At 52.0% G+C, this 23,084-nt stretch overlaps 1 protein-coding gene and 1 non-coding gene across 2 annotated transcripts in view; both read left to right on the top strand.

The window, feature by feature from the left end:
- The window catches only part of FRMD4A (FERM domain containing 4A), a 217,079-nt gene that overhangs the window by 121,705 nt on the left and 72,290 nt on the right, over positions 1 to 23,084 (top strand). Inside the window, exons 9-11 of the mRNA XM_047066791.1 lie at positions 2,967 to 3,032; positions 3,302 to 3,359; positions 7,614 to 7,700. Of these exons, the coding sequence (XP_046922747.1) occupies positions 2,967 to 3,032; positions 3,302 to 3,359; positions 7,614 to 7,700 (211 nt within the window). The remainder of the gene's footprint in view (positions 1 to 2,966; positions 3,033 to 3,301; positions 3,360 to 7,613; positions 7,701 to 23,084) is intronic.
- On the top strand, positions 6,469 to 6,553 carry TRNAQ-UUG (transfer RNA glutamine (anticodon UUG)). Its single transcript has one exon. It is a non-coding gene; the product is annotated as a tRNA-Gln (tRNA).

The raw sequence follows: 23,084 nt of genomic DNA, 5'->3' as shown, positions 1-23,084 counted from the left end.
GACTTGCGTGTTCGTAGACTTTCCTCGGCCACAGCATCATCACGCGTCTCTACGATTAACCATGACCCCTTGTCGGTGGAAGAGACTTTCACTCGCTCTGACACCACAGTCTGTCAGGTTGCCCACAGCCTCGTGTTGCCCTGATCGTCCCTGAAGGGCGACGGATATTTGCCCTTCTTCCAGGCTCTCCCGCTCTCGCTAGACTTCACGGACGCGGCAGACAACCCTTAGGCTGGACTAAGCCATAGGGAGCCCGTCCACACTAGTCGGGAAAGGCATCACAGCTTAGAGAGCAAAGCTGTGGGGTTTAGAATCCCAGCCATGTCTCTGAATAGCACGGGAAGCTTCAGTTACTTCTCTGCCGCCTCAATTTCCCACCCATAAAGCGGAATTAACCATACCTACTAGATCCAGACTGTAAGCAAGAGCAGAAGTAAGAAGTCACATAATGCAATTAGCATGTAGTGAAAGGTACATCATAATGCTGAGTAATCGTGCAGTAATGCTTTCTGCTAATTTTCCCCAAGCGTGTAACCAGCTTGGACTTCTATTCCATGGGATTTCCCTTTCGGGGGACAGGTGACGCAGACGGTTAGAATTACGTGCCCAGGGCCATAGAACAGAGCAGTAGCAGGGCCCTGACCTGGATTCTCTCAAGGGCCTCGCTTGCAAATGCTGGGCACCACCCCGCCGGCCGAACCACCCCTACAGGGTATGCAGGGGCATCTATCTTTACTCCAAAATCACTGACCAGTGCAGGCGATGGCTCCTGCAAGACAGGGAACCATATCTCCATCCCCGTGGGTTTTCTGGGCCGCTGCCTGCAGAGAGATGATCTCCCAGAATGACGTGGCTAGGCACAGTCGGCCGGAATCATCTGTCTTCCTCCTTTATGTAACACAGTGTCCTCCAAATAGTGTTTCGGGATTCTGTGGCTGGTGCCTTTTTTACAGTTATCCCATCGATAACTCCCTACCAGAGATCCGGGGTAGCTGGGAAACTGTCCACAGAGCTCAGTGCACTTGGGCTATCTGTAAATTCCAGAGGAAGGAGGAGGGGGGGCAGGGAGCAGAGTGGGTTCTCAGTCAGCATGGCGCGTGCTGGGTCCATGGTGTTTCAGAGCGGGGAGAGCTGGGGAAGGAGAAGCTGCATACCGCGGTCTCACAGATGGCCTGGGTCATCAGGAGGTACAGAGAAACGAGGGGCGGCAGATTCCTGCAGCTGTCAAGCCCTGAGAAGCCATCTAGTTGGCAAACAGCTGAACAGCTGCCTGACGGCGTTTCTGACTTTAACCAGTGTTTGTCTGAGCCTCGACTGTGTTCGCAGCTACAGCCCTACGTTGATTTTTATCTCGCCTTCGCCGCCCGGGGACCTTCTCTCCCCAAACTGGGAAGGAAATTGGCTCCTGTCGCCCCTGAGCTGCGATCCACAGGTTGACCTCACAAAATTCGAAACCCTGTGCTAGGAAACACACCCAGCCCAGCCGCTGATTGAGGGGGTGGGCAGGGAGAGAGAAGAGCAGACCCTGAAGGTCTCGCTCTGAAGGTCTGGTGAGGCGGGGGGCCCAGCCCGAACACGACGCTGCTGGAGACTTCGCTCAGGAGAAGGGCTCTGTCACACTCAAAGCGGAGGGGTTGTCTGGGAGCCGAGGAGAAAGGGGCATCTGCCCCTCTCCGAACAGGTGTCCAGGAACCACCGAAACGACTCTCCAGCCAAAGGAAGCCTCCTTGGAGCTAGCCAGTTCCTGTTCGGGGTGTTTAGAAAAGTGCTTTCTTGTCAAGTCAGGTAATCTTCACGTACACCAGATTTCGGAATACTAAAATGAAGAGACAGCCGTTGAAGATTCAGAGAGCGATCGGAAAGTCAATAAATTACCCCCACGTGGTAGTTACTGAACATACAGAACACATGGCCCTCAGAAATGGCCTTTCTTTTTTCCCTAAAGAAAAAAAACAAGACGTTGGCAAATAAGGTTTTAGATGAACTCTGGAATACCAAATTCATAATAAATAACGAAGGCCAACCAAGGAGGTCTTGAGGGTTCATCCCTCCCTCACTGCCTCCTGTCACGAAGCCCACGGGCCTGGGGTGAGAAAGGGGTGGGGAGAAGGTGGAGGAATGAGGCTCCTGGCGGTGTGGCCAGGTCACGGAGGCCGGGTCTTTTGGACTTGACTCCTCTGCAGGTGGGATGTGCTTTCCCTGTGACTCCCCAGGTTGGCTCTGTGCTTCAGCCGCCATGGCTGTCTGGGCACCAGAGTCCCTTCTCAGAGAGTCCCTTCGTGCCCCCCACCCTGTCAAAGAGGGGTTTGGCTGGCGGGTGTCTCCCAAGGCACAAGCCAGTCTCTTGCTGTTTTAGAGCTGAGATTTCAGGACATCGTGGCGTTCCCATCTCACTTCTGGTAGCTGCCTCATTGTTTCCCAGGGCGTCTCTGGGCCTTGGATTGCCTCATGGATTGTGTTAGCCAGGCCCAAATTCCAGAACTTTCCATCCTCCTTGGGAGCCCTCAACGCTGACCACTAATTCGTGATAGGGAAGACGTGGGCATTCTGTTGAGGTCAGCGCCTGCCCTCCCCTGTGAGGCCGTGTGCAGACAGGATCCAGGAAGGATCGAGGAAGATGCGGGCATTCTGCCACAGCGCCCCCCCTGACCCCCAGCCAGCCGGCCTCTTCTTGTCCCCGGCTCTGTGTCCCTCTCCAGGGAGACACATGCTCACTGCCTCTTCCTCATCTGCCATGGTAGCATTTCTTGCAGGGAGCTGACCCCAAGTAAAGCTGTAGCCCAAAACACCTCACTTAGGCTGAGTTCAGAAATGCCACTTCAGGACAAATCCTTTCTCCAGGAGCTGTTGGCTCCTTGGAACTTCTCAGGACGTTGCTCAGGTTCGGAAGAAGGTTCTCCGTCAGCAGGGTGCTGACCGTTGACCTAGGGACCGTATGTAACACCATCTTTGTGTTGCAATTCTAGTGAGGACCGAGTCATTGAGCACTACAAGAAACTGAACGGCCAGACCAGAGGTCAAGCAATTGTAAAGTAAGTGGCCTCTCCCAGTGCCCACGAGGCTGTGTTTGTGTGTGTTCATATAGCATGTGGCAGGGTTGTTCAGTTCTGTTCGCAAAGACACATAACTCCCGGGGGGGGGCGACGAGGGTTCAGTTTCAATTTTCAGGTAAATAATCACTCTGAGAGCTTTGTCACGCACACACGCGCACACATAAATATGTCTCTGATTCCAGACCTGCCGAATAACCACCTGTGTGTGTGTGTGTGTGTGTGTGTGTGTGTGTGTTTTCTCTTCCCAGCTACATGAGCATCGTGGAGTCTCTCCCAACCTACGGGGTTCACTATTATGCAGTGAAAGTAAGTACCAAGCCTGCCCTAAAAAAAAACAGAAACACTTCTCAGTTTTTCCTTTTTAATCTTACTGAAGATTTTGGGGGGTGGGGACGGATAGGCATGATAGAGGACTTGCTCGAGATGATTGTGTGCTGAGGAGGGTTGGGGCGCTGGAACATTCCCCCCACGTCGGAAGACTTGATGCAGTCACTTTCCAAAACTCATGTTCTCTTATGTAAAGTGGGTATAATGAGTCCCTTCTTCCTTTGATTCTCAGAAGAATCCTGGGACGTCAGGACCGCAGAGCCTCTCAGTAGGACGATTCCCTCTGAAGGCAGTGAACTGTGGAGAACAAAAACCTTAAGCAGAATCAGCAGTGTTTTTCTTGGTGGTCAAATGCCACACAGGCAATTTTGGAGGAGGAGGTCCGGCATTAGAGGCTGACAAATTAAGTACATGGCTGTTTAAGAAGACAAGATGTGTCTTCTTAAATGTTGTGATGGCAAGTCTCATGGAACATGAACCCTATGCTCAATTTTTCTTGGTTTTACCGTAATGCTCCAGACTGGGATCCCTTCCTTGAAATAATAGATAATGACATGCCCGTGTGCCCTTATCTGTGATGAGACAGGATAATTTCCCTTCTTTAATTGACCCCAACATGGAAAGATTAAGTCCTTGCCCAAAGTCCAGCTGAAATGAAAACATTTCTGAATGCTAGACAGTTCAACCAGCCAACCTGAGATTCCCTTGCCCGTTTACCAGTTTCTCTCCCCGTGTTTCCATCCAGCTGTATTTTTAATTCCCTTGGACTAGAACGTACTCTCTGCTACGTTTATCTTTGTGTCACTCATTGCGGCTCGCACAGCACTTTGTATGTTTCGTTGCCTGTATCTTCCACTAAAGTGCAGCCTTCTCATGGCCAGGACAGTGTGTTGCATTCCTTTTTTCATTCCTGGAGCCCTGTAAGTGCCTGGCACATAGTAGATACTCGGTAAATATTGACTAAATAAGTGTTTATTGAGAATTAAATTGGGTAGTTGCATGTCCCCCTTCCGTGATGGTAATGAATGTTGGAACTGTATTTGCGGAGCCTGGTTATGAGGCACACGCGGGAACCCCAGTCCTACCCAGCAGCTCAGCTGAGGTCTTTTTTTTAATGTTTATTTATGTTTGAGAGACACAGAGAGAGCGCGGGGGAGGAGCAGAGAGAGAGGGAGACACAGAATCCGAAGCAGGCCCCAGGCTCCGAGCTGTCAGCACAGAGCCCGACGCGGGGCTCCCACTCACGAACTGTGAGATTATGATGTGGGCCCAAGTCAGATGCTTCACCGACTGTCAGCTCAGGATCTTTTAAAGCCTGAAATGGTTAAATTCTTCCTGATGTCCTACCAAAGCTCTCCCCACCGAGGGAAGCCTTAATCCCTCTTCTCCATCATTCATGGAACTCTTAGAACCGTCCCAGCCATTCCTGCCCAGAAGTTCTCAAGCCTGAGCTGTAAGTCTGTCATGAGGAGTATTCCCTGGCCTTTTTAGCGTCTCCTGTCCCACTCGAGGAAGGTGAATCCACTGTGGAGACCAGCTCTCTATGAGGTGGCACCTTGAGATGTGCCCATTGAAGTCAGCAGGCAGTCGGCTCCCCCAAGGGAAATTGGACACTTTATGATATGACCTGAGGCTCAAAATTCCCCGCACTGGCTGCCAGCATTCCACACACAGCCAGTGAGGGTTGTAGAGTCTACATCCCCTTCACCATCTGGTTGCCATAAAGGAAATCTTGGGATCCAACAATAGTTGTTACGCATTTCCTAGAAACTCCTCTCCGTTGTGGGAATATTCTGTGGGGACGTGCAGCAAAGGGGGCTGTGCCCAAGAATAGGGACAAGAAATCCCCTGGACTAGGCTCTCTCATCTGCTGTGTGTTCATAATTTGAGCTCACCTCCATCGCTCATACTGAAAATAGAGATTCTGAAATTCACCCCTCCGGCCCCCCTGACGAAAGTCTGTTGGAAGACTGTCTGGTGGACAGACAGACATCTGTTGGAAGACAGATGTTACACTGCCGAGAGAGATTGTCATGGATAGAGTGGATGTCTCTGCGCAGGGACGTCATCCAGTCTTTTACTTGCGTAAACCCGTGTCCCATCTCTTCGTCAGCCCTGGAGTTTGACAGTAAGGGAGCCTCTGATACATATATGCTTTCTGCCTTACAATAAAACTTCAGGAACGTGCTTTTCTGCAGTTTGCGAGAGACCAGAAACAGACCTGGTGATTTCCAGAGTGCCGGAAGTGCTTGTGTGTTGGCCTCTTGGGACCTCCAGGCTGAAGCCAGGGCTCTCCTCCTCAGGTGGAGACAGAGCACACGTACCCACGCAAGCCCAAACGACTGTATCGAGCCCCGCCAGTCAGTGGCCTCCCGATTTCACAGCTGCCGTATTCTCTGGTGTGGTGACACCCAAAGCTGTGGTGGCACTGAGTCCCCTCCTGTGTCGCTCTCAGAGACTGATGTAGGACACACAGACACTTTCCAGGGACAGAGCTTTTTATACCTTTAAAGGACTGTCTTAGGAAATTACATACCCTGAAACTTCTAAAAATTCAAAACGTGTTTCTCTGCCCTTTTATCTTTGTGCTTACCTTCAAATAACTCGTGAGGATTTAAAAACCATGAAGCCAATTTCGAGTTGTCGAGACAATGGGGGGGGGGGGGTCCGCGGTTATTCGCAGGTGCGGCAGTTAGGACAAATCTAGGGGAAGGCTGCTGGGGATGCCCTGTGTCAGCTCCTAGCTTTCGGGACCTTTAGTTAACAGCTCAGACCCCTCCTCCTTGGATGTAGGATCACACTTTACAATCTGGTGGCAAGGGATCTCTATTAAAGGAGTGAGCAGAGGGGCTTGGTGTTTCTGATTCGGTTCCCAGAAGGTCTGGGCCTTGATTTTGCTACTTTGTCCAAGATGGCACGAGTCACACAATCCAGCTGATCTCTTAAGGGGAGCAGGACTGCAGGGTGGCCCCCGCCCACCCTGCACTGCCATTGGTCTGCTGGAGGGCTGGGGGGCGGGCCCTGAGTAGAGCAGGACCAACCGTTTGCTTTGAATTCTTGGTCGTTAAAATTGGAGGAATCTTGGGGTGCCTGGGTGGCTCAGTCGGTTGAGCATCCGACTTTGGCTCAGGTCGTGATCTCACGGTCCGTGGGTTCGAGCCCCGCGTCGGGCTCTGTGCTGACAGCTCAGAGCCTGGAGCCCCCTTCGGATTCTGTGTCTCCTTCTCTCTCTGCCCCCACTCCCCACTGTCTGTCTCTTTCTCTTTCGCTCGCGCGCTCTCTCTCTCTCTCTCTCAAAAATAAACAATTTTTTTAATTTAAATTGGAGGAATCTTAAATGCGTGTTACCGAGTGCAAGAAGCCAAGCCGAAGGCTACATACTGTATGATTCCAACTAGATGACATTCTGGAAGAGGCAAAACTGGCTTCCAGAACCTGGGAGGGGGGAGAAGAAGGGGTGAAGAGGCAGTACAGAGCATTTTTAGGGCGGTGAGCCTACCACTCTGTATATTATCATCATGGTAGATACACATCATTGTGCATTTGTCCACACTTACAGAGTTCACCACCAAGAATGAACTCTAATGTAAACTCTGGACTTTGGGTAACCATGATGTATCCGTGTAGGTTCATCAAGGTGTAATGAATGTTCCCCTCTGGTGGGGGAGGTTGACAGTGGGGGAGGTTCTGCATGTGGGGGGGTGGGAGGGTATGGGGAACCTCTGTACTTACCTCTCCATTTTGCTGTGAACCTCAGACTTCTCTAAAAACAATTAAATCTTAAAAAAAAAAAAAAAAGTTTTTTAGAGGAGTCCCCTTCCATGGTGTTCATGGTCCCTTCTAGCTGTGACAGTCGATGACCATTTCTCTGCTCAGAAGGTCGTTTTATGAGAATGCTCATCTCTCGGATTCTCTTGAAACCCAAAGCCTTACAAGGAGGACAAAGAACAAGCCTTCGCTACCTACTCATAAAGGGGGAAGCACCGCAGTGTGCTGCTGGCTGGGAACAGAGCTGGGTCCCCACCCCAGGGCATGCTCCAGGGCACTGGTTCACATAACTGAGCACAGTCTGATGAGGGGGCACATCTGTTAAGTGAAAAGTAGGAGGTGGGCTCCATCCATCTCAAGGGATTTACGTTTTCCTTTGTCATCGGACGAGCCCAGAGGCCTTCTCTCCGTCCCTGTGTGTGTTCTCTGGCCCTGTATTTACCCATACTCCTTTCGATGTCCTAGGACAAGCAGGGGATACCGTGGTGGCTGGGACTGAGCTACAAAGGAATCTTCCAGTATGACTACCATGATAAAGTGAAGCCGAGGAAGGTAAGCATGGTCTCCTCTGTGGGTGTCCGGCTCTCAGAGAGAAGTGAGTAAAAATATTACACGATGCAGCCTCAGGGCCTCCAGGTTTACCAATCCCCAGCTAATTGGAGTGTATACAAATTACTCCACAGTAATCCAGTCTGAGTTCCCGGGTAAATATTTTTTTTCCCGGTCACTAGGGAAACCTGAGCTGTTATAATTATTTAAGGTAAGGAGACTGGCCCAGCTCTCCCAAAGCAGATTGGCAAAAGGGCTTTGAAGGACTGTCCTATTTGTTAATTTCCTAGTGGGGGGGGAGGGCGGGGGTTTCGTGTACTTGGGAAAGGGAGAGAACACCTCTCTTCAATCTTGAGGCCAATCTGAGCTTTTACAAAGCTGCTTTATGTGTTTCTTTGTGTTTTTTGTTTTGTTTTGTTTGTTTTAAACATTTTAATGTTTATTTTTGAGAAAGAAAGAAAGAGCATGAGCAGGGGAGGGGCAGAGAGAGAAGGAGACACAGAATGTGAAGCAGGCCCCAGGCTCTGAGCTGTCAGCACAGAGCCTGATGCAGGGCTCAAGCTCACGAGCCGTGGGATCATGACCTGAGCTGGTCGGACATTTAACCGACTGAGCCACCCAGACGCCCCTTGCTTTGTTTTGTTTTGTTTTGTTTTTTGTTTTGTTTTGTTTTGTTTTGGATGCTGGGGAGCTAAAAGAAGAAATTGTAGGTCAAAACGGGGTGAAAAATAAGGAAGAGTTAGAGGCATTCCTGCAAATCCAGTAAATATTTTAAGGCATATTAGAAGTGATCAGAAATCTGGAAAAAATAAGGTCATCTGCCAAAAAACAAGGGAAGCAGGACAGGGTCTGCAGAGTCATTGTAAATACAAACCAGAGTGTTTGAAAGGGGCACAGTGCTTGAATTTTCTCTGTTTTCATTTACACACATTTTTCAGACCAGAACAAATTGAAAAATTATAATGGAAAAATATCTCTGGGCCAGAGCTGTCATTCAGATCGTCTGGCAGAGAATAATGGAGAGACGGTTTGCAGTTCAAACCCCGAAATACATATTAAAAGTCTATCAAAACCACACTTGCTTTAGGAGGGAGAAAGCAGTATTGGTCCATTATGTCATTCCAGATTGCTTTCCAAGCTTCTTTATCCACGAACAGGACTGAAATCCATACTACGTATCCGAGCTTATCGTAGACTGTCCGCTGAACATCTGCCCTTAGCCAGCTTCTTTATTAAAATGATAGGGAAAAAAAAAAATGGCCCCATGCTGGGGAGGATTTTCACTCAATTGATCAGTAAGTCAGTCAAGTTCAAAGAAAAGATCACGAGCCAGTGAGGGGGGACTTCTCCCTCGGGGACAATTCAGTAGGAACCTGCCTGTCCAGGGGCACACTGTTTCGTGGCTAAATCCAAAACCTCTTGGGTTTCTCCTTAAACACTGCAAGGCATGAATTAGACCCTGAGTTATTTTTACTCTCCGTTTTCCTCAGTCACGGGGTCTGTGCTTCTTCCACACTGTCTGTTTCTTCCTGTTTTCCCTCTGCCCCTTTTCCACATGGCCTTTTGTAAGCTTCTTTGTTTTTTTTTTCTTCTTGCATTCACTTTTCCCTCCCTCTCTCTTTTGACATCCCTCGTCCTCTCCTTTCAACCTGCCTGGCCTTTTTCTCCTGCTCACAAGAGCCATGAACCCTCCTAGATCCTTGGACAAAACCCTGGTCACGATCCCTCGGGCCTTTGATCACCTACGCTGGTGGAAGATCCAGGCCAATGTGCACCGCAGAGAGTGACCAGGATTTGTCAAAATGCAGCAGTTGAATTCTGCTTTCCCTGTGCGCGTCGGAAAGACAGGCTCACGAGCATTCATCGGCGTTCAGGTTTTAATTTATTAATATGCTTACGCCTGCTTTATTTCTCTAATTGAGATACTCATGAAGATTGCGGAATTAATGGGATAGCACTTGACAGATCGGGGCACAGTGTCCCTGGTGCACCCACCATGTCCCAGACGCTCCGTAAATTGTAACTATCCCTGTCGGACTGTGCAGCAGGCTTCAGGATCAGGAGAAGTACATGCCATGGGGGCGGGGTGGGGGGAGGGCGGGCGGTGATCAGCCATTGAATGAGAGAATTTACTCTCATGTGTTATGCAGGTTAGCCAAAGAAAAATGTTAAAGGGTCGGTAAATTTATTCAGGGTATTGGCTGTACTCAGACTGAGTTGTTATTGGAAACGACTGATGCTTCCGTGGCCTCTGAGGACGGAGTTGGGATTCTTGAGTCTCCTACTAATTGAAGGGCAAGCCAAGCCATCGGAGTCCCCGCGCACCATTCATTCGCTCAGAAAAACGTTTGTTGCGTACTTGCTCTGTGCCCAGCAGAGGGGACGGTGCTGAGGTTTGTCATGCGTCCAAGGCCTGGCCGGGCCCCTCAGGGAGCAAGGCGGGTGATAATTGCGCCGTTGGTGTCCCCAAGTGCTCGAAGAGAGGGTCGGTGAGGGCATTAAAGGAGTCAGGCCGTATAGGAGTCTCGCTGTCTTAGAAGCATCGCTCTGGTAGCGTGTGCACGAGGGGCTGCAGAAAATCAGGACCGGAGTCGCAAACCGGGGCATCTTCGCAGGAGCCTGGGCCAGAGCTGGCGGGGGGGCTCAGGCCTGGCTTCAGTCACAGGGATGGAGAGGGGGACACAAGAGATGGTGAGAAGGTAGGTGGGACTGACCAGTTGTAGGAGGCGCGAGGGTGGCGGTCGGAGCAGGGGAATCCGAGATGGGTCCCAGCCAGAGCGGGGCGTGTGAGAGGATGTAAGGAGGGCAGTGTGGGACGTGCAGAGTTGGAGGCGTGATGGCACATCTGGGGTGCTGCTGGGGGTTCGGTTGGAGCTCCAGAGTGTCAGGAATTTCCCAAGCATAACTGACCCAGAGACCGAACGGGCAGAGGAAAGGGACAGACCCTTGGCACGCTGTGAGCAGACCTCCGTTCCCCAACCATGCGTGACCTTCCCTGTGAGACGGAGGTGGGACCCGAACCTTACGTGATTTGGGGAGCCCTCTCTAAGATGTTAATGTGCAGTCTGAACGTGAAATAAGAACGGGCCTCTGCAAGGCCCGTGACAGGAAGAGAGGCCCGCGTTTCGTTAGCCTGACGAGCGTCCGTATCTGCAAAGATGTGGGGTGAGGTCTGCAGGGAAACCTGACCCAAGCCGGAGCCGTGGTTGGGGCCCGGCAGCAGGGGCAGGCGTCAAGTGCCCAGAGTCTGTCTCCAGGGCTCCAGGCCCGTGATTCTTGGTCTCAGTCGAATACTGGAAACTGACACGAAACTGTCTGAACATGCATGGGCCACAGTCACCCTGTTGCACTGCCCCCCGCCTCTGACCCTCCCGTTGCCCATCTAGAAGGCCTCGCAGACCGGTCCTACGTGCAGCTGGAGTTGAGGACCAGCACGGCCATCTGGGCTTCCTTTCCGAGCTTGGGGACGGTCGGCCTGGCTCCGCAGGTGTATCTGGCAGTGAGGCAGTGAGCTGCGGTGCCCCGAGGCACAGGTGCCAGGCTGGGCCAGCTCCCCGCGAGGGCGGCCCTCCAGCAGCACCGCTACTCTTTTTCGGGGGCCAGGCGCAGCACCACCGCGGTGGGCCCCCAGCGCCACTCAGGAACCCCCCCCCCCCTCATCTGGAGGCCCTTCTGCAGCACCGGCTGTAGCTTCAGCCCAGGCAGAGGCCCTGCCTGACACTCTGACCCAGTTCCAGCAGCCGGGTCACATGGAACCAGCATTCTGGAAGCCAGCATTCAAGTAGAGGCAGTGACGGGGTGAGCCTGCTGCCTTTCCCCTGGAGGGCCTGGAGGCATCCCGGGCTCTGCATCAGCACAGCCAGAGGCGCTCAGCAGCCGTCCTGCGAGAATCCACTCAAGCGTTTCCATATGATCCACCAAAAAAAAAAATTAAAAGGCCGCGAGCCCTAGCTGATTGCTGCCCAGAGATGGGCAGGACCCTGGCTTGTTCCAGGGTGTGCCTGGTTGGGTGCACTTTGCCATTCTGGTTGGCACTCTGAAGCCCCGGTGGCTTTGGGGGATGTGAAGCACGGGTTACCTCCCAGGTGGAGTAGAGAGAACGTTTCGGTCCTTGCCTAGTCACACGCTCCTACCTGCTCCCCGCACTTTCTAAACAGATGGGCTCCAGCTTGCAGAAGAAGCTGCTGCTGTTTGTCGGAAGAAAACCAGCTTCTTTGTCCTCCGGGCACACGTGTCGGGAAGAGGTAGACACGTGGGGACACCCGAAAACCGTGTTTTGGCTTTTGTCTACGTTCAGAAGCTCAAGGCCAACTTCAGAAATGTTTTAGAACTACGTGTGCACCTCCCCAAAAAAAGCTCAAAAAAATCAAAATGGAACTAAATCAAAATAGAAATTTATAATTCATTCACGTGCCCCAGAACATGGACCCTTGCTTGCATATATGAGTTTGGTTTTTTTTTTAATTTTTTTTTTAATGTTTATTTATTTTTGAGACAGAGACAAAGCATGAACGGGGGAGGGGCAGAGAGAGAGGGAGACACAGAATCGGAAGCAGGCTCCAGGCTCTGAGCTGTCAGCCCAGAGCCTGACGCGGGGCTCGAACTCACGGACCGTGAGATCGTGACCTGAGCTGAAGTCGGACACTCAACCGACTGAGCCACCCAGGCGCCCCATTTTTTTTAATGTTTATTTTTGAAAGAGAGAGCATGAGTAGGGAAGGGCAGAGAGAGAGAGGGAGGCAGAGAATTCCAGGCAGGCTCTGCAGTGTCAGCACAGAGCCCAGTGCAGGGCTCGAACCCACAAACCTTGAGATCGTGACCTGAGCCAAAATCATGGGTCGGACATTTAACAGTCTGAGCCACTCAGGCGCCCCCGTTAGAAGCTCTTAAATATCCTGCCACCAGCTCTCATCAAATCCTTCCTTTCCTCCCGTTCACCCACTGGCAAGTTCCCTCTCACCCTGGGTCTGCCTCCCCACTCCTGAACCCCGAGATGTTTTTACTAAAATACCGTGTCACACTTTGCAACCTCCCTCTCGGCTCCCTCAGCTCACCTGTCTTGCTTCCGCCGCTGTGGTTGGACAGCTTGTGCGCACAGTTGAGAACGTAGCCCGCGAGTTCGGGAGCAGCAGCGTCCACGCGTCTGACTTTGTGGGTTCGGCACTGGCGAGAAGAGGGGAAGGAGGGTCCCGGCAGTCGGAAAATAAAATCTTGCAGCTGCCGAGATGATGCTATCCCATTTTCTCCTAGCTACCACATCCCGTGGTGGCGTGCTCGTGCTTGTGTGCGAGGGGAGCCCTGCCTGGCCTAAGTAAGAGGTTCTCGATTTCCGAAGTGGCCATCCTGCCGGCCTCGGGGAATAATGCAACCTTGTCGGCTTGGCACTGGGGCACCCGGGGTGAATCTCGAGCTTCATCTTAGTTTGCATTTATGGCCAAAGAGACGTGAGCTGAGTTCCAGCGGCGCAAAGGGACTGTGGGTGGTGATGTGCCGCGCCGCGGGTCAGCTGCCCCGTGGCTTTCAGACACCTGCACCGGCACAGGCAAGAGGTTTTCCTCTTTCCTCCTTGGGAACGTTGGAATGAAAATGAAACGACAGATTTGAGGAGGCATTGGTTATTAACACTGGCAGAAGCAGCATCACGCCGGGCACAGATGCTCAGGCTGGATGAAACCTGTCACATAGGGTTCTCTCTTTTAGAGGAGGACCTTGCATTCCTTAGAGCAAAGCCGAGAAAGTCCGAAAGCTGGAGCTCTGGGACAATGTGTCCCTTCCCTGAAGCGTGAGGACCAGAGGTGTTGGGACGTGATCCCACGCTCAGGACTCTGTTCCCACCAGGGCCACACTGAGCCACTCAGGAACTGCCACACCGCTGCAGTTTGCACTCTGAAGACCTGTGGACGCTCTGGCCCCGTGGAAGCATCAGAAGCCGTCGTAAATTACAGGAGAAAAGGCTTTCCGAATGGGGCGCCAAGAAGGTGCAAGTGATCCCTCCTGAGGGCTGAGGCTGTAAGCGTTAGGGGACAAAGAGTACGAAACACGTGACTCCAGAAACCTCCCTAGAAAGAGTCTGCAATATCTGTTAATCATCCTGTATGGCTGCAGCCCACTGGCCAGCCCCCATCTACTGAAATCCACCCCCCCCCACCCCGGGGAGGAATGCCAGTGAGCTCCTTATTACATATTCAGCAGACAGCATTTACTTATTTATTTGATATGCAATTAGGGGCGCCTTTATGTACACTTAGACGCACAATTAGGAGCACTGCGGGGTCCCCTCTGAGACATTAGGAGAAGGAACCGGAGTCAGTGGTCTGCCCCCTGTCCCCCTGGGCAGGCGTGTAGCTTCCTGTGGTTCCCGAGAGCATTTCGGAAGCAGGGGCTTTAGCTCAGGGAATTGATGCATTACTGTCACCTCCCCAGATTAGTAAAGATTTTTGATGATGAGACAGGAAGAGAAAATAATATTTACAGGAAATATTCCATTAACTATGAACTGCGTCCCAGCGGAGTCAGCCGGCTTCAATTATTCAATACCAAGCACTCCATTAAGTGCCCTGCCGACTTACTGTTCCGCTGCTGTTTGGATGCACTTGACTCGTTGTCGGGCTGCTGAGCCCTCTGCCTTGGCAGGCCCTGGGTGGGCACCTCCCTCATTCCACTGTCAGGATCCCTCTTGGAAACCACACCCTGTGCACCGCCCCCGGGGCAGGGTGGGTGGAGGGAGAACCCCACTTGATGCACTGAGCGTTCTTAGCATTTTGCCGCCTTTGCTCTTTCACACTGTTGGGTCATAGGGCCCCCGCCGGTTGCCCCCCTCCAGTCCACAGATCTCCCTCCATGCAGACCCAGAAGGGTGCAGGGGCTGTGGGTGACAGACGCCGGCCACGGGTCAGCAAGAGGGGCCTGCGAGGGGAAATGGGGGTGGGGATGAGTTAACATCTTTAAGTCCCCAAGGAAAAGGGGGAAAGAAAGCAATTACAGTGTAAGAAAGTTGAGATGCCCTTCCCAGAACATCAGTACGAGACGTCCTGTTCCCAAAGCACCATTACCGGGTGTGGCTGAATTCTCTGTCTGGAATGGGAATCCCAGGCTCTCCTCCTGTACAAGAATTGCAGTCACCAGAAAGCACCACGCTTTAGAACGTCGGTAGAGGGTGTGAAATCTGAAATCCTCCCCCAAAAATGGTCCCCCTTTGAGAGGTGCCTCTTGTGGGCCAGGCACTGCTCTGGGCCCTACACATGTCACAGCGAACCAAAGAGGCCCCGCTCTCACGGAGCTTACAGCCCAGCGGGGAAGAGGGTGAGGAGATGGTGTTAAGTCTGTCTACAATATACGGCATCAGAGTATTCAGTTCTAGGAAGACAAGAAGTCAGAGCAAGGAAGAGTGGAGGAATGGATGGTCAGGAGTGGTCTCTCCAAGGAGGCGACGTTCCCTGAAGGAGGTGGCACATCAAACCCCTGGGAAGCAGGGGAGAATCTGCAGGAAGTACTTCCAGGATTAAGGCCGGTGAGGAAGGGGAAGGAGCACGCAGAGAGGGGAGCTGAGCTAGGAGGCAGTGGGAGGAAGCTCTGTAGCTTGGGGAGGAGCCATCAGAGCCCTCACCAGGGGACCGGGGGCGGAGGCTAAGCCCCAGTATCCACCAATCACTAGATGTAGGTGACCCACAGAGAAGGGCTCCTGGACTTGGGCGAGGTGGCTCCCCACCGCGGAGGGCGATTCCGGGAGAGGGGGTAAGTTCTACAGTCCCAGAGGGAGAGGCCGCTCCGTATGGCACCATGGCTTTTTTTTTTTTTTCTTAATATTTATTTTTGAGAGAGAGTGTGTATGAACGGGAGAGGGGCAGAGAGAGAGGAGAGAGCCAGAATCCCAAGCAGGCTCTGCACGGTCAGCACAGAGCCCGACACGGGGCTCGAACTCATGAACTGCGAGATCATGACCTGAGCCGAAGTCGGACGCTTAACCCACTGCGCTCCAGGCACCCCAGCCCTGTAGCTTTTACGGCATGGTTCTCAGAGCAGCATCCACATCACCTGGGGACATGATCAAAATGCACACTCCACGTGTCCACTGGAGACGTGGGGACTCAGACCCTCAGAGGTTGGGACTCGCGTTGTTTTCACAAGCCCTCAAGAGGTTCGGATGCCGCACGTGGTTTGCAGACTACTGCTCCACAGACAGGTCACAGGGAACTTTCTTTGTGATTCTACCTCGTGGTTAGTTGTGAAGATAGTCTCGTCAGAGTTAAAGTCAAACTCCCCCCTGGGGCAGCTCCATTTCAAAAAAAAAAAAAAAAAATCTTTGTAAGCCGGTGATCCACAGCAAATCTCAGAATCTCCACCAACAAAGAATGTGGATGCTATTAATTCACTCACTCCCAGCATTTTCGGGGAAGCTGTGTGGCCACCCATTCGCCGTGCGCCTCTCTTTCTATGTCCGTGAGATGGAGACTCGGAACCAGGAGCCCTCGTGTGATTTTCTCCATCTTGAACGTTTCCATCTCAGAGTTTTATTTTCTGTCTCAAAACGCTGTTGCCCTTGACATACGAATATCGTTCGTCTCTTTTATGCTGAGCAGGAGAGCCAGAATTGCTGGGAAGAGAAAACAGCATCTCTTTGTTAAGAGGACGGATTTTTTTTTCTTGGTCGTAGGATCTGGGAACCCAAGGTCCTTCCGTTCCCACAAGTGCCGTGAAGGCCGTTCTGGAACCTCGTCCTGAGTTATCCAAAACGCCAAGGACACCAATCTGTATCTTGTGGCATTCTTGTTAAAACTGTCCCCACAAGATTCACGCTGCCGTCAGACTGTCGCTTTTGAAGAGGAGGAGGTCCGGGAGCAGAAGATAAAAGCACTGTGCCATCCAGGTGGATAATCCTCAGACAGAAGCTGTCACGGGAGAGCAGTTTCTCTGCAGAGGGGCAGAAGGAGAGCAATGTAGTTATTCCTTTAGGAGACGCAGGTGCAAATCTCTCCTGGGGTGATCTGCTTGGAGGTACCTCTTGGAGGGGGGCGCACTTGGCCCTGAAGATCCCACCCAAATGGTCCCTGGGGTACTGGTTTCAGGGATTAGCCTCCAGGCCTGGCCTGACCCTTTGGTGCCACGTTCCTGTGCCCACCTTCTACCTTTATCTGTAGTGGTAAGATATCTGGTCTGATGGTCATGACCCCTCCTCAGTCCTGATTCCAGCACTGCACCACAAGTCATTTCCCTGGGCCTCCGTTGCCTCAGCAGCAAGGCAGTTGATACAGACGATCAGGACTCTTGAGGTGGAGACAACCTAGAACGGTTAAGGAGAGTGAAACCAGAGGCACCCTCATTGTAAAGCCCCAAAGGAGCACCTAATAAAAGGAGAAACGGAAAAGAACATCTGCTCAAAAAAGTGGTAGAGGGAGAAAATGTCCATTTAAAAAAATTTTTTTTTAATGTTTATTTATTTTTGAGAGAGAAAGAGACAGAGAGAGAGAGACACCGAACATGAGCACGGGAGGGGCAGACAGAGGAGACACGGAATCGGGAGCAGGCTCCAGGCTCTGAGCTGGCAGCACAGAGCCCAATGGGGGGCTTGAACCAACAAGCTGTGAGATCATGACCTGAGCCGAAGTCGGACGCTAAGCGGACTGAGCTACCGAGGTGCTGAAAGCGCCCATTTCTAAGCAGGTGAACCCCTAGCTGTCTTTGACTGTTGTCCGGTTTAGACAGAGCCTGAGGTGGACCTGATGAGATGAGCTGTTCTCTCTCCGTGACACGCCTGTCCCTTTTGTGATGCGTGAGTTCTCCTAGGGCTCAGTTACTTCCCACAGCAGTGCCTGGTCTCAGGCTTCTTGTCCTCCTGAAGCGGGCGGGCATGTGTGACAGCACAAGGGAGGCCATATCAACCGCCAGGTTGATGGCATGGAGAGGAGGGGTCAAACACAACCATTAGGTATTTAAAACACGCAAATAAACGCCCAGCTAGACAGGCCAGAGTCCCCTTGAGGCTGACCGGCTTCTAAATAAGTCACAGATTCCCATTATTCAGGGAGCCCCACTGACCTTGGATGCAGCTTGAAGAAGCAAATTAAAACGAAACACTGTTGTCGGACCCCAGACCTCTGCAGAGGGGCATCCGGTAACCCCACCCACCCCAAAAGGAGCCATGATCCAGTAGTGACTTGGGAACAGATTTGGTTTCTCTGGCTTCAAACCCAAAGACTTTGCTAGTCTAACAAGAACGTTGACCGCCTGGGTCTCAAAAGGCCGATCTCTGTTATCTCACACGGTTTTCTAAAAACGGGTCCTTCCCGGGGCGCCTGGCTGGCTCAGTTGGTTAACAATTCGACTTCAGTTCAGGTCATGATCTCGTAGTTGACGAGTTTGAGCCCTGTGTCGGGCTCTGTGCTGACAGCTCGGAGCCTGAAGCCTGCTTCAGATTCTGTGTCTCCCTCTGTCTCTGCCCCTCCCCAACTCACGTTCTGTCTCTCTCTCTGTTAAAAATAAATAGACATTAAAAAATTTTTAATAAAAATAATAAATAAATAAATAAATAAATAAATAAATAAATAAATAAATAAATAAATAAATATGGGTTTCTTCCCTAGATAAAAACCGGGAGAGGGGCGCCTGGGTGGCGCAGTCGGTTAAGCGTCCGACTTCAGCCAGGTCACGATCTCGCGGTCTGTGAGTTCGAGCCCCGCGTCGGGCTCTGGGCTGATGGCTCGGAGCCTGGAGCCTGTTTCCGATTCTGTGTCTCCCTCTCTCTCTGCCCCTCCCCCGTTCATGCTCTGTCTCTCTCTGTCCCAAAAATAAATAAACGTTGAAAAAAAAAAAAATTAAAAAAAAAAAAAAACCGGGAGAGTCCTGTAACTTGTCTGATCACTCCCAAGAAATAAATAAATACAAAGTCTCACGGTCACGTTGAATAGCAAAATTAACTCTATGAAGTAATTAGGGTCCTAATACCCAAAGCTCCAAACCTGACTTCAAGTTAAATCTTCTCCCCTCTCCCGCTCACCTGGCCATCCTGCTCCTCGTCGTTTTGATTTCTTGAGCAGGAAGGAGCCAGTCAGCAGTTTGGGGTTCCCCCAACTTGAGGGGGCTCCCGTCAAGTTCTCCCGGCGACCCTAGTGAGCACGGTCTCCAGTAAGTTTGCTGCAGGCACCCTCCACTTCCCTCCCCAGGTAGGGGGGAGGCTCACAACACCTCTCTCTCCCCCTAAAATCCTCCCTCAGTTTCCACCTTGCCAGACATTTTATACCCCAATTGAGGGTGAGGGGTTTGGGGGTTATCTCAACTATGAGGCTTAAAATTTTTTTAATTGTTTTAACTGCGATAAAATACACATAGAATTTACCACCGGAACCATTCGTACGTGTCCAGTTTGTTGGTATTAAGTATATCCACATGGTTGTACAGCCAATCTCCAGAACTTTTTCACGCCTGAAACTCTGTCCCCCCCCCCCCTAAACAACCACCTGCACGTGCACACGCTCCCCCCTCACCCCCAGCCCCTGGGACCCAGGGTTCTACTTCGTGTTTCTGTGAGTTGGACGGCTCTGGGAACTTCGTGGAAGTAGAATCATCGAGTATTTGTATTTCTGTGACCATGGGGTTTTAGTATCAAAACCAGGATGCTTCAGACAGTGGAAGACGGCCCTCGTGAGCAGTCACACCATGACATCAGACCGACCAGGTCTGTCGCAGCAAAGCAAGGCGTGTGCTGGCCCGTCGAGTCTGTTCTTTACCCGTTTTTTGGCCTCTTTTCCTGGGTGGTCTGCTTACTACCCATTGGTCTCAGCCAATGTTTCCACTTTCATATTCCGTACACGGTTCTGCCCACAGAGCACAGTTCATCACAAACTTGTGTTGAGCCAAGTTGGGGAGACTCCAGAGAGCCCTGGCCAGTGAAATCCTGGACCATTTAACCACCCAGTTCTTTCCAGCATCACCAGCAGGTGTTTCTGACGGCTACATGAGGCTTTACGAGTCTCCTCACCAATTCCTGTAATCGTTCTGGGAAGTATTTCCTGCCATCAGATGTGGCCCATGGACTCCCCCCGGACGACAGCAGACTTAGCCTCCTTGTGCTGAATGTTCCTGTTCGGGCCTTTTATTAGGAGGGCAAAGAGCCAAAGGGGCTGTGGATGCCCGTCTCTCCAGGCCTCTTGTTCGCCTGGAAACCAAAACCCAGCCCTTCGCGGTGATAGGCATTAGGGGCCCCAGCTGAGAGAATTGCCCCTACGTGCGTGCACACATGTAGATCTTTAAGTACAGCCTTGACTTTATGCTTGCAGCTGTGGGGTGTGAAAACCCATAAAAAAAACAGATCACTGACCAGATTTTTCACCAGCCCGCTCCGGGAAAGGCTACAGGTCACCCAGCAGCGGAGGAGAACATTCCCCCGGAGATGCCTCCACCCAGAGCTGTCGGGCAAGGGGAGATCAGGTATCATACGTAGAGGCCAACACAGCAGATCCGAGGGGAGGGGCCTGGTCAGAGGACCTTCCAACGGGTGAGGGATGCTTTATAGGGTGAAGGAACACCACTAGGGGGGTGTGTTGAGGGGGCTTTTATCCTGGATGCCTGGCTCCTTTCAAGCAATGGCTCCTTTCAAGTAGTTAATTGTAACTAAAGAGCGTCTTGTGATTCACGGTTAACCCAGGCGAAGATTTGCCAGTCAGGAGCACGGGCGAACCCCCGGGGAGCTCTCGGTGGCTGCCCATCTCTTCCCCCAAGCCCCGGGCACCCTCAGCCTGCTTTCGGTCTCTGGATTTGCCTCTTCCAGACATTTCATGTGAGTAGAATCCTAGAATCTGTGTTCTTGGAGTCTGGCTTCATCCACTTAGAAGGTTGGCCAAGGCCATGCCTGTTGTCGCCTGAATCGGGACTTTGTTCCTCTTTGGCTGAAGACTATCCCATTGTCTTCTGAGGCTTCCTTCAACATTTCCTGCATTCATTTAGCAAACCCCCACCCGCAAGTGGTGCCTGTGGGTCTTCGCATCTGCTCTATTCCCTCATAAGGTGTATGGCTTTGCCCCCAGTTTCCTCCTGAAAAGACTCAGCTGTCCCTTCAGCAATGCTTTCCCCAACCACCTTATCGACGGTGGCAACCCATGTCCTATCTTCTGTTTGTCCTTGGAACCTGTTTTCCTTTGACTTCCTAACTGCATGGTTTTCTTAGGTAGTTGCCTGCCTGCCCCCCCCCCACAAAAATGTATGGATTCTCTTATATACCTACGTACCTAGATCTGCTGCTTAGCACAGTGCCTGACACACAGTAGATACCCCATAAGTAGCTGCGACATGAATAAAAACAGCTGAATATTAGCTTGTGTGGTACTACCAGTTGTGAGGCTGTCTCTACGTGGACGTGTGCAGTGGCCACAAGGATAAGTACGTCGCTCCTGTAAGGAAGGGTTTGAGCGTTCCGGTGAGAGTGAGCCCTTTATAATAAGCAAGGGGAAGGGAGGCAGGAGGCCCCGGCGCTTTTCACGGCGCAGGTTTGTTGTTGGGAAGATGAAAAGCATAAAAAGTTCTTTCCATCTGGACCGTCCCTTGATTTATTTATTTTTATTTTTATTTTTATTTTTGTCTCTTGGACCAAAAAGAGTCACAAAGCTAACAGTCACTGGACATCAGGAGTGCCGTCGCTGGGGTGCTGCGGGCCGTGGTACAGCACTGGCTGGTCTGGACACCTTTTCTTTCTCCGAAGCAGGAAGCGTTAGGCTGGGAAACCCTGCTTGTCGGCTCCAGTCACCGTGTTTTTGTCTTGGGAAACCTACCAGGCGGTTTGTGCTGAGCCAGGCACACATGAGGGAGCTCGGGGAGATTTTGTCTTTGTGAACGAGCATGATTCTAAGGGGAAACCCAGGTTAACCTCACCTTCCTGAAACTGTGAGCCTGTGGAACACCCAATGCCGGCCCAGCCACAAAGAACCGCGTGGCGAGGCCCTCACCCCCGGCTCCCTGGGGCTCCGTGTGAGCCCTGCCTCGCGTGAAGCCTCCCGAAGAGCCTGAAGCCAGCTGAGGCCCTTTGTAGGCAGAAGGAGCTGTGGGAGTCCCTCCAGGTCTGGAGAATTCCAGCTTGGGACCATAGACTCCCCCCCCACCCCCAACCCCGTTCCCTGTGGGATAGAGTTTAGTTCAGACCATGGCTGCCAGAAGGCTGTGGCTCTTGGGCTGGCCCTCACTACCACTTCCCTGTTGCCATATCCCTTGCAGCTGAGAGATTTACTCGTTAACCCCCGCCGGGGTTCTTCACGATGTGGACGTTGACTGAATTTTGTGCGGTGGGTAAGCATTCAGATACCAGCTCCCATCATTGATCACCTGTGTGACTTCAAGAAAGTGACTTAACCTCTCTGAACTTGGCTGCCATAATGCCTACTTCCTAAGCTCTTTTCTCAGCAGATCATTGTTGAGTGCCTAGTACCCCCCCTGGGAATTGCTGTAGGTGCCAGGAAAGTAACTTCAGGAGGCTCCTAGTCTGGTAGGGAGGACCTTGAAGCGGGGAAAAAAAAAAAAAACAGTTGAAGTACAGGATGGTCATTGCCTTGGCAGAAGTACGTATGTGGATGTCCGGGGGAACTAGCCCAGGCTGGGGGTGGGGAGAGCTCTGGGAAGAAAGCCTGGATTACAGCAAGCTTCTGAGTCCAAGTATGGGTTTCCTCCTCTCCCCACCCTCACTCCCCCAAATTTACAGTTGTCCAAACTGACCTGTCCAATCAAGGAAGAGGGTAGAAAAGCAGAGTTGTAAATAGGACCAGTCCTTCTGGAAACATCCTCTCTTCCCCCTTCTTTCTGGGAAGGAACTGTGTGGCACGGAAACAAAACCTCTCCAGCAGGAAGATCCAGAGGGAGAGGTCCCCAAAGTCCAGCGGGGCCCCAGCTGCAGGGATGGCCGCCCAGGGAAGGGGCCGGACCCCCCAGCAGACAGTCTGAAGTGGGGCAGTCCCGGCCTCCCCACCTCTGCTGGCTGCCGTCCCCCCCTGCAAGGGCAGCCAGCAAGACCACAAGTATTCTCTGCTGCAGCCTGGCTTGAGAAGCAGGCTGCCGGCCCCCTGGTCCGGTGCCCATCGGCCGCAGCTCTAAGACCCTTCGAGCCGGGAGCGCCCGGAGCTCACACCTGAGGTCCTAGCAGCAGGGGCCGGCCTCTCCCATGGCACCCACAGAAAGCACAGGAGACCTTGCTCCCAGGGGACCGGCCAATTCTTGAGGCACTAGGTGTTTAAAAGTCTACACAAGCTGGTCTTAAGTAATTATTCCCAAGGAACCCTTGCTGCCTTACTAACCTCTTTTGTTTTTTTTACGGTAGAGGATTGTCCTGTTAGGTTTTTTTGTTTTGTTTTAAGCTTGATTAAACCAGGTTTTAGCGAGGAGTCTGTACCTGTTTTTCTATGGAGAGCTGCT

The sequence above is a fragment of the Lynx rufus genome, unplaced genomic scaffold (genome assembly GCF_022079265.1).
Source record: "Lynx rufus isolate CCGP_SWC_20201006 ecotype Redwood Valley unplaced genomic scaffold, mLynRuf1.p SCAF_7, whole genome shotgun sequence".
In the NCBI taxonomy this organism is placed as follows: Eukaryota; Metazoa; Chordata; class Mammalia; order Carnivora; family Felidae; genus Lynx; species Lynx rufus.
Note: the sequence above shows the minus strand (reverse complement) of the source record. Positions and strands in the feature narration are given on the sequence as shown.